This window comes from Arvicola amphibius, chromosome 5, assembly GCF_903992535.2.
Source record: "Arvicola amphibius chromosome 5, mArvAmp1.2, whole genome shotgun sequence".
Lineage (NCBI taxonomy): Eukaryota > Metazoa > Chordata > Mammalia > Rodentia > Cricetidae > Arvicola > Arvicola amphibius.
Window position 1 is genome coordinate 87428019 of NC_052051.1, and position 16355 is coordinate 87444373.

The 16355-nt window shown below is 43.5% G+C and overlaps 1 protein-coding gene across 4 annotated transcripts in view; it reads left to right on the forward strand.

Annotated features, from left to right (window-relative positions):
* Positions 1-16124, forward strand: part of Abhd3 (abhydrolase domain containing 3, phospholipase) — a 60698-nt gene extending 44574 nt beyond the window's left edge. The window contains exons 6-9 of one of the 4 annotated variants that reach the window (XM_038330743.1): positions 5238-5411; positions 7270-7318; positions 7396-7561; positions 15670-16124. In XM_038330743.1, the coding sequence (XP_038186671.1) occupies positions 5238-5411; positions 7270-7318; positions 7396-7561; positions 15670-15728 (448 nt within the window). In that variant the 3' untranslated portion in view covers positions 15729-16124. Of the gene's footprint in view, positions 1-5237; positions 5412-7269; positions 7319-7395; positions 7562-11750; positions 12534-15669 lie in introns of those variants that run through there. The other 3 variants (XM_038330742.1, XM_038330741.2, XM_038330744.1) reach the window with 3 other exon arrangements.
* Positions 16125-16355: the final 231 nt, after the last annotated feature.

Genomic DNA, 16355 nt, shown 5'->3' on the forward strand with positions numbered 1-16355 from the left:
CTCACCCCAAAGAATGATGGATCCTCCTGCCGACTGTCAGATCCCCTTGCAGGCCAAGCAGCTCTCAGACAAAGGCCTACCTTGCTCCGGGCAGTCAAATGAAGGAGGGGACCTCCCACCGGCCTGGGTGCACTCACTTCCAGGTCCCCAGAGCCCAAACAGGCTGAGCTGTGGGATTTTGTGGCCCCAAAGACGGGAGGATGAGGCAGGGGGAGGGGGGGAGGATTCTGGGTGCAAGCTGGGAAGGGACAGGAAGAGAGAGGCAGTATCTGGGGAGAATAACCCCCCAAAGAATGATGGATCCTCCTGCCGACTGTCAGGTCCCCTTGCAGGCCAAGCAGCTCTCAGACAAAGGCCTACCTTGCTCCGGGCAGTCAAATGAAGGAGGGGACCTCCCACCGGCCTGGGTGCACTCAATTCCAGGTCCCCAGAGCCCAAACAGGCTGAGCTGTGGGATTTTGTGGCCCCAAAGACGGGAGGATGAGGCAGGGGGAGGGGGGAGGATTCTGGGTGCAAGCTGGGAAGGGACAGGAAGCTTGCTATTCTTAATTAAGAACCCAGGTTCGGTTCCCAGCACCCACATGGCAGTTCTTAATGTAGAATCCAGGTTTGGCCAGGCGGTGGTGGTGCAAGCCTTTAATCCCAGCACATGAGAGGCAGAGGCAGGTGGATCTCTGTGAGTTCAAGGCCACCCTGGTCTACAATAGCTAGTTCTAGGACAGGCTCCAAAGCTACAGAGAAACCCTGTCTCAAAAAAAAAAAAAATTTAAAAATTAAAAATAAAAAAAAAAGAACCCAGGTTCAGTTCCCAGCACCCACATGGCAACTCACAACCATCTGTAACCCCAGTTCCAGGGGACCCTAAGTGAGCTCTTGTGGCCTCCACGGGCACTGCATGTACATGGTTCACAGACATATATGCAAGCAAACACATACATAAAATAGAAGTAAATTGTTCTTTTTTTTTTACCTTTAAAAGCCAGTTAACATTTAAAATAGAAACTACTTTTTAAACTTTATTCTGGCTGTATCTGCCATCTCTGTTTTTAGAATATCTTCAGAGTGTATGTACAGGAAAGTAAAAGGGCTCATGAGCAGGAGGCTCTGCCCAGAGCTTTTAGATTCTGATAAAGAATTCATTCCTTACATTAGCATGGAAGGTCTGACTTGACCCAGTAAAGGCAGAGCCCTGAGTCAGCGCAGAAATGAGCAGAGTCAGGTTGTGCTTAGCGGACAGATTCTAGCATCTACTTCCTTCAGCCCACAGTGTGAACCTGAAAAGACAGAATGAGGGCTGAACTTTTCCCCCTTAATCATATAAATTCATGGCTTTTTTTTCAGGGCTAGCCTTTAAATAAAGAGGTTCCAATTGTCTATTCAGAAACTCTTGGGAAAGGCCTATTCATCCAGCGTTGAAGCCTTGGTGCCCAAAGGCCACTCTGACCGTTAGATTAGCTTTTCCAGCTGGCTGAATATTAATGTCTTGTAAATTATTTGAAGGAATCACACCTTCTAGTTGCCTAGCACTGTGACACATTGACACGTTCCCAAGTGAGTGCACTTTTCTTTTTTTCTTTTTTCTTTTTCTTTTTCCTTTGAGATGCAGCTGACAAAAGCATAGTCTAAGCAAGAGTTTCATGCCCAGTGAAGCCACAGACTGGGGTCATCCCAGTGCCTGCGATGTTGGGGCCAAGTATGGGCTTTGAGCCAGAATTGAGTTAAGTCAAGAAACTCTGAAGCTCTAGACCCAGATTCTACTCTCCCAGTGAGTTGGTAAATACTTTTTAAATAAATGGAAAATTCCAAACACATAAAATGGAAAATTAAGAGTCATTCCTCAGGTTCAGTAATTATCAGCTCGTGGATAATCTTGTTCCATCAGAATCACCCACTTCTCCAGTTCATTCCCAGCTCTATTATTATTAACTGAACCTCATAACCACTTTATTATTGCTTCAGGTGGTACAGAGTAGAGCACATGCTTAAAATGTGGGAGGCCCTGGCTTGAGTTCCTAGCTCCTCAAAATAATAAATTAATCGGTTGAGTCACTTCTTGGCCTTTTTGTGTGGTATCTTCTCAGTGTCTAATAAAGCCCCTATCTTGGGACACTAGATGAAGTGGATTTTGGAGCACGGAGACAGGACAGGATCTTGCTTTGTCTACACAGCATGCCTTGGAGTGGAGCACACAGCAGAAAGTTGGAAGGCCAATAAATTAATATTCCAGTTGGTAGCTCTAAATGGAAGACCTGTTTCTTTTTTTAAAAAAAAAAAAAAAGTCCTAATACTCTTCCCCCCCCCCCCCCCCCCCCCGCCCCCGGACATGCTTTCTCTGTGTAACAGTCTAGCTGTCCTGGAACTAGCTCTTGTAGACCATGCTGGCCTTGAATCCACAGAGATCCACCTTCTAAAGTAAATAATATAAAATAACCTTTTGAGGTAGCATCTTGACATTATTTTACTCCTGAATTGCCTCTAAAGATTTGGTTTGCCTATTTCGGGGTCTTTCTGCTTTAGATCCTTTCCTGCTATTGTGGTTTATGTAATTTACCGGCCTCTGGCCATTATCTGACCTCTAGCTGAAAAGTAAAGTTATTATATAAGAATCCTAGGGTGAACTCTTCACAGTACAGAAAGCATTGTATGCAAATCATATAGTTACTACAGAGGGTCATTTTCAAATCCTGTGTGATGGAGTACATCCATAAGTCTAGCGTTCCTGGAGGTTGAGACAGGAGAATTACAAGTTCTAAACCAGCCTGAGTTAAAAATAGTGAAGTGCTGTCTCAAAAAAAATTTTCTTTTCCGAACTGGCAAGACAGCTCAGGCAAGGTCACATGCTACCATGCAGGACAACCTGAGTTTTATCCTGGGATCTATGCAGAAGGAGAGAACTGACTTCCTCAAATTGTTCTCTGACCTCCACAATCTTGCTATAGAATATACATTCATGTACACATACATACACACACAATAAATAATTTTAAAATTTTTTGAAAAAATATTTTCAAAAGCTAAATATTCACTTTTCATAAAAACTTCCTGCCCTAAAGCCATCGGTGATGGCTCGTGCCTTTATTTATTTTTTTTCCATGATATTTATTGAGCTCTACATTTTTCTCTGCTCCCTTCCCTGCCTTTCCCCTCCCCTCCTCAGTCCTCCCCCAAGGTCCCCATGCTCCCAATTTACTCGGGATATCTTGTCTTTTTATACTTTCTACTTCGCATGTAGATTAGATCTATGTAAATCTCTTTTAGTGTCCGTATTGTTGTCTAAGTTCTCTGGGATTGTGGTTTGTAGGCTGGCTTTCTTTGCTTTATGTTTGAAAACCACCTATGAGTGAGTACATGTGATAATTGTCTTTCTGTGTCTGGGTTACCTCACTTAAAATAATGTTTTCTAGTTCTATCTATTTTCCTGCAAAATTCAAGCTGTCATTTTTTTCTGCTGTGTAGTAATCCATTGTGTAAATGTACCACATTTTTTTTATCCATTCTTCAATCGAGGGGCATTTAGGTTGCTTCCAGGTTCTGGCTATGACAAACAATGCTGCTATGAACATAGTTGAGCACATGTCCTTGTGGCATGATTGAGTATCCTTTGGATATATACCTAAAAGTGGTATTATTGGGTCTTGAAGAAGGTTGTTTCCTAATTTTCTGAGAAATTGCCACACTGACATCCAAAGGGGTTGTACCAGCTTGCATTCCCCCCAGCAATACAGGAGTGTTCCATTTCCCCCACAACCTCCCCAGCATAAATTATCACCAGTGTTTTTGATCTTGGCCATTCTTACAGGAGTAAGATGGAATCTCAGAGTTGTTTTGATTTGCATTTCTCTGATGACTAAGGATGTTGAACATTTCCTTAAGTGTCTTTCAGCCATTTTAGATTCCTCTGTTGAGAGTTCTCTGTTTAGGTCTGTCCATTTATTTTTATTGGATTATGTGATCTTTTGGTGTCCAATTTCTTGAGTTCTTTGTATATTTTTGAGATCAGACCTCTGTCTGATGTGGGGTTAGTGAAGATCTTTTCCCATTCTGCAGGCTGTCATTTATTCTTGTTGACCGTGTCCTTTGCTTTATAGAAGCTTTTCAGTTTCAGGAGGTCCCATTTATTAATTGTTTCTCTCAGTGTCTGTGCTGCTAGGGTTCTATTTAGGAAGTGGTTCCCTGTGCCAATGCGTTCAAGTGTACTTCCCACTTTCTCTTCTATAAGGTTCAGTGTGGCTGGCTTTATGTTGAGGTCTTTGATCCATTTGGACTTGAGTTTTGTGCATGGTGATAGATATGGGTCTATTTTCATTCTTTGACATGTTGATACCCAGTTATGCCAGTACCACTTGTTAAATAAGCTTTCTTTTTTTCCATTTGATGTTTTTTGCTTCTTTATCAAAGATCAGGTGTTCGAAGATATGTGGATTGATATCTGGGTCTTCTATTCGGTTCTATTTGTCCTCTTGTCTGTTCTTATGCCAGTACCAGGCAGTTTTCAGTACTGTATCTCTGTAGTAGAGTTTAAAGTAGTAAGTACTTACCAAAGCCCCTGGCGATCCTGGTGCGCAGTCGCGCGTAAGAGCCACTCAGGGTAACTGTGTTTCATGTTGATGTTTTACTTCACTAAAGGAAACATGTAGTAATAAATTGTCTTACAGTTTGGTCAAGTGCAATTTAAGTTAGTATGTGGGTCAGGCATATGGGTACACACTTGTCCTCCAAAGACTCAAGAGGCAGAGATGGGAGAGTGCATGACCTGTTTCAGGAAGGAAACAAATATTTTAAATACAAATATGAGCACGGATGATGAAATGTCTCAGTGGATAAAGGTGCCTGCCACCAAGCCTGGTGACCCACATGGTGACGATGAGAACTGACGCTGACCTCCCTACACTGTGGCGTGTGCACATGCACAAATACATGTAAAGAGTTCTGGATATGAATATGAGGAAAGAACAAAGACAGCCTTTCCAGTGTGCAGGACTTAAACAGCAGTCACGGGTGACGGCGCAGCCCAGCTCTTGGGAAGCTAAGGTAGAAGGGTTGAGTATTCAAGCTTAATTCACAGAGTTGAATGTACAAGGTCAACTGGGCTGCAAGAGACCTTATCTCAAAAAAAAAAAAAAAAAGAGAAAGAAAGACTAAGCAGTGCGTCCTTGCTGACTCCTGCCTGACCTTGTGAAGCGCCCTTAGAAAGGGACTCTTGAGAGACCTCACAGTCTTGTTTCTCACCTTTTTAGAATGCTGCTTCTAAATTACCTGGGCAAAATTGGGTCCAAAACTCCTCTGATGGCAGCTGCAACATTCTCAGTTGGCTGGAATACTTTCGCTTGCTCAGAGTCACTGGAGAAGCCACTAAACTGGCTGCTTTTTAATTACTACTTGACAACTTGCCTCCAGTCTTCAGTTAAGAAGTAAGTCATATTTAAAACTTTTTGTTGCCAAACAATTTAGATTACACAATCCAGCAGTATGAAATTTTACATTTTAACACTACCAGTATGTGTATTTATTTATACACATATTTATTACAGTACTAAAATATTCTTTATATTATGGATGCATACCAAAAATTATAAGGTAAAAATATAGATAAAATGCAGCTGGGCGGTGGTGGCGCACACCTTTAACCCCAGCACTCCCAAGTGGGAGGCAGAGACAGGCATGTCTTTGTGAGTTTGAGGCTTGTGTGTTCTGCAAAGTAAGTTCCAGGACAGCCAGGACTGTTAGACAGAGAAACTCAGGTTATCAGGTTTGGTGGCAGGCACCTTTACCCACTGAGCCATCTTAGACCCTATCTTGGAAAACCAAAAGAAAAAAGGCATAATGCATTCTTTGTGTGTTTGTGTCCCTCTGTTTGTTTTGCTATTCTAAATTATTCTGAAAACTACATTAATGTGGAGTATATTTGGTGATATGTTTGGGCTGTTTCCTTAGATTTTCTGGTTGTCAGTCTTTTCTAAACCTAATTCTTTCTTAGGTAGAATGTTAAGAATGTCCTGTGTAGCTAGGTGTGGTGGTAAACCCTTTTGATCCCAGTACTCAAGAGGCAGAGGCAGGCAGATCTCTGTGAGTTCAAGGCCAGCCTGGTCTAAATTGTAAGCTTGGGCTACATAGAGACCTTGTCGCAAAAAAACAAACTAACAAAAGAGTGTCCCATGTTGAATAATCCAGCTCCTTAAGCATGTTCTTACAAGAATAGTGTGTTTTAGAAATGGGAGCATGTGAGCTGGCAAGATGTGGTAGTGTAGTCTGTATGTGGTGGTGTAGTCTGTATGTGGTAGTGTGAGTCTGTATGTGGTAGTGTGAGTCTGTATGTGGTGGTGTAGTCTGTATGTGGTGGTGTGAGTCTGTATGTGGTAGTGTGAGTCTGTATGTGGTGGTGTAGTCTGTATGTGGTGGTGTAGCCTGTATGTGGTGGTGTAGCCTGTATGTGGTGGTGTAGCCTGTATGTGGTGGTGTAGCCAGTATGTGGTGGTGTAGCCTGTATGTGGTGGTGTAGCCTGTATGTGGTGGTGTAGTCTGTACGTGGTGGTGTAGCCTGTACGTGGTGGTGTAGCCTGTACGTGGTAGTGTAGCCTGTACGTGGTAGTGTAGCCTGTACGTGGTAGTGTGAGTCTGTACGTGGTGGTGTAGTCTGTATGTGGTGGTGTAGTCTGTATGTGGTGGTGTAGTCTGTATGTGGTGGTGTCCGTCTGTAGCCCCAGCCCTCATGAGAGGATGGGAGGCAGAGGTGGGGCTAGCCTGGTAAAAGCGGCAACCTAAGCCGGGCGGTGGTGGCACACGCCTTTAATCCCAGCACTCGGGAGGCAGAGGCAGGCGGATCTCTGAGTTCGAGGCCAGCCTGGTCTACAAGAGCTAATTCCAGGACAGGCTCTAGAAACTACAGGGAAACCCTTTCTCGAAAAACCAAAAAAAAAAAAAAAGCGGCAACCTGTACCAAAGCTGTCTTCTAACCTCAACATGTGCACACATGTGTGTATGTACACACACCACAGACATTAAGCAAACTTAAAATTGTTTTCATTATACTTTTATTAACTTTGTGTGGGCAGTATGCTGAGTAGGTCAAAGAACTGTCTGTGAAGAAATTCTTTCTATCATGTGGGTCCAGGACAACAGGCTTGGCAGCATGTCTTTACTCACTGAGCCCAGCAAATGCTATTTTGATACCAGCATTGTGCCCTGTGCTAGTTAGTCTGTTTATGTATTTTAGGTATGACTGAGGTAGAGATTATCTTAATTTTTAGTTTGGAATTTCTTTTGTTCTAGGCACCAGCATATGTTTGTCAAACAAATCGACATGGACCAGGTCATGAAGGTAAGGTTAGCTTTTCCTAATATTTTTATTTCCTCTTATGACTCCAAGGGTAGATTCAGCCTGGATCTGTTTTTTAGGCTAAGTCTATTAGAGAGTTTGATAAACGATTCACCTCAGTCATGTTTGGATACCGAACAATTGATGATTATTACACCGACGCCAGTCCAAACCGCAGACTAAAGTCTGTGGGAATCCCAGTGTTGTGCCTGAATGCCGTGGATGATGTCTTCTCACCCAGCCACGGTAAGAATCTGTCTGTCTACACACTTAGTGTGAATTAACTGTTCTTTCAAAGACATCTTTTAGTTTGATTTCTGTGTGTGTCTGTGTGCGTGTATGCCATGTGTGTGTGTGCCATGTGCGTGTATGCCATGTGTGTGTGTGCTATGTGCGTGTATGCCATGTGTGTGTGCCATGAGCGTGTATGCCACGTGTGTGCCATGTGCGTGTATGCCGTGTGTGTGCCATGTGCATGTATGCCATGTGTGTGTGCCATGTGCGTGTATGCCATGTGTGTGTGCCATGTGCGTGTATGCCATGTGTGCATGCCATGTGTGTGTGCCATGTGCACGTGTGCCTGTGTGTGTATGCCATGTGTGTGTATGATGTGTGTGTGCCATGTGCATGTATGCCATGTGTGTGTCTGTGCGTGTATGCCATGTGTGTGTGCCATGTGCGTGTATGCCATGTGTGTGTCTGTGTGTATGCCATGTGTGTGTGCCATGTGCATATGCCATGTGTGTGTGCCATGTGCGTGTGTGCCGTGTGTGTATGCCGTGTGCGTGTATGCTGTGTGCGTGTGTGCCGTGTGTGTCTGTGTGCGTGTATGCCATGTGTGTGTGTGCCATGTGCGTGTGTGCCGTATGCGTGTTTGCCGTGTGCTTGTATGCCATGTGCATGTATGCCATGTGCATGTATGCTGTGTGCGTGTGTGCCGTGTGCATGTGTGCCGTGTGCATGTATGCCATGTGTGTGTATGCCATGTGTGTGTATGCTGTGTGCGTATGCTGTGTGCGTGTGTGCCGTGTGCTTGTATGCCGTGTGTGTATGCGTGTGCTTGTATGCCGTGTGCGTGTATGCCATGTGCATGTATGCTGTGTGCGTGTCAGTGGCCATAGAGGCCAGAAGAGGGCAACAGATTCCTGGAACTGGAGCCACCAGACATCAGTGCTGGGAACTGAGCCACAACTGCTGAGCTGTCTCCCCAGTTCCTAGTTTAGCTTTGAAAATGTTCTTTTTAAGGAAGTACAGCAGTCATATAATGTCTTCTATTATGATTTTTACTAAAACGCTGCCTGCATGGAGCTCCATGCCTGTAATCCCAGCACTTGGGACACTGATGCGAGAAAAAGAAATGACCTTGAGGCCTGAACTTTAATAACTTTAATAACTTCCAACCTGGGCCAGGAAGACATTGTCTTGAAGCATAAAAACAAGCAAATAAAAGTTAGCGTTTATAACTTAGTATCAAAGTCCTTCAGGCCACATGACCACTGTTTTCAGGGTTCCCTTCTGCTGTCAGAGACTCAGGCCCAGTGAGAGCTGAGTGTGAGTTCTCGTGTTTATGATCTTTGGTTTTAGAAGGCGGTGCCTTTGGGCATCTTTGCCTGAGGAGAGCACTGGCATTGTTTGCCTCATTTTCCTGGAGTTCCAAAAAGAAAAAAGAAAAAAAGGGTTGAAATTTTTCTTCTTCCCCTTTAACCTGAAAGAGGACTTGAGACTTTAGAAACAATGTCCTTGAGTATTTCATGCTGGAAGCAAATAGGGGCCAAAAGTTTATTTCTAAATGAAAATAGTTTATAGTTTTTTTCTCCTGGAAACAGTAAGGAAGAAAATTATTCCAAAATTAACTTCCATACTCACTTAATTTAAGAATAGCAATTGGGCCGGGCGGTGGTGGCGCACGCCTTTAATCCCAGCACTCGGGAGGCAGAGGCAGACGGATCTCTGTGAGTTCGAGGCCAGCCTGGTCTACAAGAGCTAGTTCCAGGACAGGTTCCAAAAGCCACAGAGAAACTCTGTCTCGAAAAAAAAAAAAAAAAAAAAAAAAAAAAAAAAAAGAATAGCAATTGGGCAGGAAAGATGGCTCAGTGGTTGGAAACATGTATTGCTCTAGCCAAAGTCCCAAGTTCAGTTCCCAGCACCTACATCAGGCAACAGGAAATCACCAGTAATGCCAGACCTATCGCCACCTGCTGGCCTGCACAGGCAATTCACTCATATACGCTGTCCTACACATGCATAATTTAAAATAACAAAAATAAATCTTAAAAAGAGGTCTCCTAATTTAAAAAATAAATTTAAAAACCAGCAATAAGCATACAGATTTGTTTATCAAACATGTATGTCATCTTACTAACTTACAAAGTAATCTTACAAACTTCAGTATCAAAAGGCTTGCCCTCTAACCGTTGTATAAAGATGATTATTATTTTGTTGTTGTCAACACAAGATGTTATTCTGTAACCCAGGCTTCCCTGGACCTCTTGATCCTCCTGCCTCCACCCCCCATGTTGTGGAGTGTCAAGTGTGAGCCATCATGCCTGGCTCCAAAAAAAAATCTTTTTAAATCAATTTTAAGCTGTAATGTGTTGGGTGTTTTGCGTTCATGTGTGTCTGGACCTGGTGCCCACAGATGGCAGAAGGGGAAATGGCAGCTCCTGGAGTTAGAGTTAGAGATGGTTGGGAGCTGCCACGTGGGAGCTGGGAATCAAACCTGGGTCCTCTGGAAGATCTTCAGTGCTCCTAACCACTGAGTCAACTCTCCAGGACCTCAAGAAAAGAATCTTTTATTTTCTCCAAATACCTAATTAAAAGCATTTGTTTTGGGTTGGGCTGGAGCTCAGTGGTAGGGTGCTTGCCTGGTTCATTTGAGGCCCTGAGTTCAGCCATCACTAAACAGAATTGATTACCCAGATTCCAACCCTAGCAATTGTGTTGTAAAGTTTTAGAACATCCCAACATACACAGATACCTTAAATCACCCACGGCTTCTCTGGAGGTCACGTTTATCCAGAGGTGATTTCTAATAACTGGCGTTTTGGGCCTTTGCTTGTACATAAGAAAATGAAAGCCGGGCGGTGGTGGCCCACGCCTTTAATTCCAGCACTCGGGAGGCAGAGGCAGGCGGATCTCTGTGAGTTAGAGGCCAGCCTGATCTATAAGAGCTAGTTCCGGGACAGGCTCCAAAGCTACAGAGAAACCCTGTCTCGAAAAACCAAAAAAAGAAAAGAAAAGAAAGAAAGAAAAGCACTGAAACTGAATCTATTAAATTACACCGTGCTTGCTTCACATCATTTCACTGGGTCGGATCTGATGTTTCTGCATCTGTTTTTATCCTTGGCTGCCTGTGCTACAAACAAGTTTCCCAGCATTCAACCAGGCCCTTAAAACGGTCTTAACACATAGTGGACAATTGTCTGCAGCCTGCGGGAACAGGCAGCCGACACCCTTCACAAGGCTGCCTGTCTGCAGTCAGGCTTAGATTCTGAGTGCTGGGGCGGAGCCCAGGGGGAGAACTTAGATTGAGCATTCACGAGGTCCCCAGTTGGCCTTTGGGGCATGTGCCCTGCACCTGTGGGCACACACTCATATTTTATTTTTCAAGTCTGAACACTAACACCTCGGAGAAAAAGAAAACAACTTTAATTCATGACCTTGAAGTCTCTGTTTAAAGTTAACGTGATAGGGATGCACAGACACTGCTGTTCCTGGTGAGTTGTTTGTATGTCACTGCTGAGCTGTTTTCCAGTAGTTTCTGTTTGCTGTTTGAGAAACAGGAAATCAAAAAAACAGGAAAATATATATATATTCCCACATCTGGGATTTTAAGTCCTTTGTACAGTTATCAATCATGTTTAGAAATCTAAATTCACATATGATCAAAATTATACCGAATGGATTTACAACTCTCACAAAGGTTAGCTTAGTTTTAATTTCAGAAAACAAGAATCAGCCTGTATTTTTATTTTGCTTTGTCTGGTCTTTCTAGATGTGTTTGTGCCCTAGTATCCGCGCACTCTCACGAGTGCCGCAGAGCATGAGGAAGGCCTCAGGCACTTGTGTCAGCAAACCAGGGGTCAGGCAGGGAACAAGCGCCTGGTAGCTGTGCTGTCTCACAGCCAATAAACAGCCTGCACGTTAGGTTATGTAAAACCTTGGATTGATTCCTTTAGAAATAAGAATCTAGTAGAAATATGTATTGTTATAAGAATATAGATGATTGTATAAATTAGTCAAACTCATTCCATTTAGCCACGCTCATTACAAATATTTGTTTAATGATTAGAATGTTTTTACTGATTAGAAATGATAAAGTGTGCTTTACCTAACAAAAAATGTTAATGCCCTCTCTCCTCCCCTCTCTCCCCATCCTTCCCGCTCCCACCTTTTTACCACCAACACCCCCATCCTACTGCTTTGATTCCTCAAGCTATCCCAATAGAAACTGCTAAGCAAAACCCTAATGTCGCTTTGGTTCTTACTTCTTATGGAGGCCATATTGGTTTTCTGGAGGGAATCTGGCCTAGGCAATGCACTTACATGGATCGAGTCTTCAAGCAATTTGTGCAAGCCATGGTCGAGCATGGACATGAACTCAACAACATGTAGTTCCTTGGGTACATTGAGTCTGAGCCACCATTGTTGGATCACCTCAGCTCAGTGCAATGTCAACTCCTGAGTGTAAAGCTGGTGAGCCAGCAGATGGTGAGGAGGTCCAGTGCTGGGGAAACAAAACAGCTTTGTAGCGAGAACTAAAGCTAGTGTAGATTGTTGCTGCCGTAGATCTTACTTTTACTCTGCCTTACCAAGTATGACCTTAAATTAAGTAGTTCTTATAAACATGAATTGCACCTAACCAAAACTATTGTGTAAAAGATTTTAATCCTCAGGGTTTTCGTTTAGACTGGTGTTGTTAGATCACCCAGTCCAGTGACGTAATGACTGTTAAGAGATTGTGATGATTTGAATGTAAGCTCTAAGCGGGCATTCCTGAAAGCTCAGCACTGACCGGGGACACAGCGCTGCACCGCGTGTGTTCTGACCTGAGAGGGCGAATGCAGCCCTTAGACTGACTTCTGTACCTGCTCTTTTATCCTGGTAATATTCAATTAGGGCTGACCTGTGTTTTATAATTATCATTTACATGCTTATTTTTAAAATAGTACATGTGCATACATATATCATTATAATAAAATAAATTCTATCATTTTAAGTTGTTTCTTTGTGAATTTTTATCTATAGAAGTAGAGCCCTGTTGGGTGTGGCAACACACAGGTTTAATCTCAGCACTCAAGAGCCACAGTCAGGTGGATTACAGTGAGTTTGAGGCCAGCCTGGATTGTAGTGAGCTCCAGTCAGCCAGGGCTACAGAGTCTCAAAGAAAAAAGGCCCAGAGTAAAATATCTAAAAAGTATACTATTGATAATTTCATGAATGTATTACCAAGAAAACTTCTTACTTCACTGTTTTCAGGATATAGGCTGATGTCATATGCCACCGAAGAACACTTCAGGCTGGGGCACTTGCCTGGCATGCAGAGAGCCTCGGTTTAATCCCCAGAACTACATAAAATTGAGCACGCGGCTGAGCGTGTAGCCTGTAATTGCAGCACTGTGGAGGTTGTTCAAGGGCCAAGAGTGTAGAGGGGACACTTTGGGCTACAGGATATTTAATTGGGTTTAAAGGTATCACAAGCTCGCCCCCCCCCCACACACACCCACTATGTGTAATAATTTTTAAAATTAAGTTTAAAAATAAAAAATAATTTAAGCATCGGGTTAGTTAGCTCAGCTGAAGAGTGTCTGCCCATGTCCAAGGCCCTGACTTCAATCTCCCAGTACTACGGGAAAAAAACAATAATAATTTGGTAGTTATTGGCAAATTCCTTTTATAGAAGTTTTACCATCTCTGTGGTCCTGATTGCAGTACTGCCATCGTTACCAAAACTGTCTTGTTTAGTCCTGGCTGACCTGGGATTTGCTATGTAAATCAGGATAGCCTCTAACTTACAAAGATCACCTGGCCTCTTCTTTCCAAGACTGAGACTAATGGTGTGTGCCATCAAGTCTGGCTCTCAAACTGTTCGAATTTTGAGTTTGTTTTTTTTTGTTTTTGATACATGTCTCATTGTGTAGCCTATGCTGATTCCAAACTCTCAGTCCTCCAGCTTTAGTTTTCTGAATATCTAGGATACAAAGTTGTAACCATGCCCAACTCCAAAACTGTTTGTTTGTTGTGATAATTTCATAAGTGAATATATTTTGATCAAATCTGCCCCCCTTTTTCCCCTCCAACTCTTTCTGTAGCCACTCCAGCCTTTTGTATGTGCATTGGTGTTTGACCTGCATGCATATATGTGTGAGGGTGTCATATCCCCTAGAACTGGAGTTACAGAGGATTGTGAGCTGCCGTGTGGGTGCTGAGAATTAACCCGGGTCCTCTTAACGACTGAGTATCTCTCCACCCTCATGTGTTCTTTTTTTTTTTTTTTTTTTTTTTTTTTAATGAAAGTGAACTCACTTAATGCCAGGTCATCCACTGCAACATGAGCAGCCTAGCAGGGTCTGCATCCAAAGAGAAGGAGCTCCCGCCCAGTAGGCATTCGCTGCCAATAATGCCCCCTGTCCTCAAGGTTCAGGAACCGTCATGTGGGGAAGACAGAACCATGGGGTCATGGAGAACTGTGCAGCCCCCTGTCCTCAAGGCTCAGGAACCGTCATGTGGGGAAGACCAAGAACCAGGGGTCAGGAGCCGTCATGTGGGGAGGACTGAGAACCAGGGGTCGTGGAGAACTGTGGAGAACGGTGCAGCAGCTGTGCACAGTCAAGGCGCTCGGCCTGGCGAGGAGCATGGGAGAAATGAAGAACAGACTGACAGAGACAGAGAAACTGGGATCAGGGGAACTGCAGTCTCTGATGGGGAAGCTGCAGTGCCCCAGAAAAGCAACATTTTATCATACAGCTGAATAGTGAGATGAGGGCTGTTACAGATAGAGACAGGGTCTGTGCTATACGGCTGGATCAAGGAATCGGATTTAGCTCATCTAGATAGGAGTGGTCTCTGCAGAGGAGCAGTCTTTAGGCTGTAAACATGGGGTGGGGAGAGCTACGGTGAACGTTGTTTGAACATGCTGTCACCTTTCACACTTAGGACCCCAAGGAAGGCTTTGCCATGTCCCTCTAGGTGTGAAGCAGGATCCTGGACATAGCACATATTCACTCCGGACCTCACACGCTCCCCACAGTAGTGTTTGCCAGACATGACCAGGTCATTGCACACAGCAGCTCAAAGTGGCTGTGACTGCATGCACAAGACTACAGAAGGTCGAGCCTGTCAGAATTCCACTGTGGATAAGGGAGGGGCTTACAAAGTCACACTCCTAGCTGATGGAACTTTAATTTTTATTTTATTTTACTTAATATTTGGGGAGAGAGAGTGTGTGTGCACGCGCGCGCGCGCGTGTGTGAGTGTGTGTGTGTGTGTGTGTGTGTGTGTGTGTGTGCACGCATGTGTGTGTGAGTGGGCTATAATCTCAAATCTAAAACATTCCCAAACCAAAGCAGGATATACTATTTTAATATCTTTCTTTCTTTCTTTCTTTCTTTTTGTTTTTTCTTTTTGTTGTTGTTGGTTTTTGGTTTTTCAAGACCAGCTTTCTCTGTAGCTTTGGAGCCTGTCCTGGAACTAGCTCTTGTAGACCAGGCTGGCCTCTAACTCACAGAGATCCGCAGTCTCTGCCTCCCGAGTGCTGGGATTAAAGGCGTGCGCCACCACCGCCACCCTTCCTTTCACTATAACATCTCATTACAACAGACAGAAGAACAGTGGGTATTGAATGAGATAAACAATGCAAAGTTGGAACAGCAAAATGGCTCAGCATGTTAAGGCATCTACCATCGAGTCTAATAACCTAAATCCAACCCCTGGGCCCTACAGGGTGGGTAGAGATAACCAATTCCCCAAAATTATTCTCTGACGTTCACATGCACACTGTGGTGTGTGTGAGAGATGGTGGTGGTGATGATATAAATTTGCCCACACTGGCATGTGTGACATACGCGTAATGAAATAGTAATAATAATAATAATAATAATAATAATAATACAACTTTACCAAAAGATATAAAACCAGGAACATGGTGCCTGACCAATTTTAGCAGTACTTAAGGTAGAAAACCAGAATATGCCATAATTCTACCCAGTTCTCCTAGACATTAGTATTATATATTCACTTGGGTAGATTGAGAAGAGGATGGATTTCTTCAGCTTCTGAATGAGAGCATCTGGTGATGCAGTCTGTCCCCATGCAGACATCAGAGCATCTGGTGACACAGTCTGTCTCCCCTGCAGACATCAGAGCATCAGATGATGCAGTCTGTCTCCCCTGCAGACATCAGAGCATCCGGTGACGTAATCTGCCTCCATGCAGACATCAGAGCATCTGGTGACACAGTCTGTACTCATGCAGACATCAGAGCATCTGGTGACGCAGTCTGTCTCCCCTGAAGACATCTGAGTAAAGTGATAATTTAAAAAAAATCACAGTTCTTCTGAGCCTATTATAGCACTTGTCACAAGGAGAGCTCTCAGCATTGAGAACTTAATTTGAAATAGATGAGGACAATCTGCCAGGTCAGGTGATAATGAATCCCTAAGAAGTGTTCTGTTTTAGCTCCTGTTCTCACTAAATGATAGCACTTTGGCCCCCACTTTTTCTAAGACTAAGGAAAATTAAAAAATAAGCACTAAACTCATTTTCCTATGTTATAATATTTGCATTGGCTAATACAGGAATAGTTACCATGTATAGTTTCTTTTGTTGTTTTGATTTCTAAAATATATTTATTTCTGGTAGTAATCTGGTTTTTTGAAATGCTTTCTGTGGACTAGTACAATAAAGTAGTCCCACACCAGCTCAGAATGGAGTTTAATAAAGGGTTGTTTATTTTGGGGTCAACTCACAGATCAACAGTCCTCTGCACAAGTAGGGAACAGAAACAGAACCCAGCAGCCAAGAGGCTGCACACATTTCTACA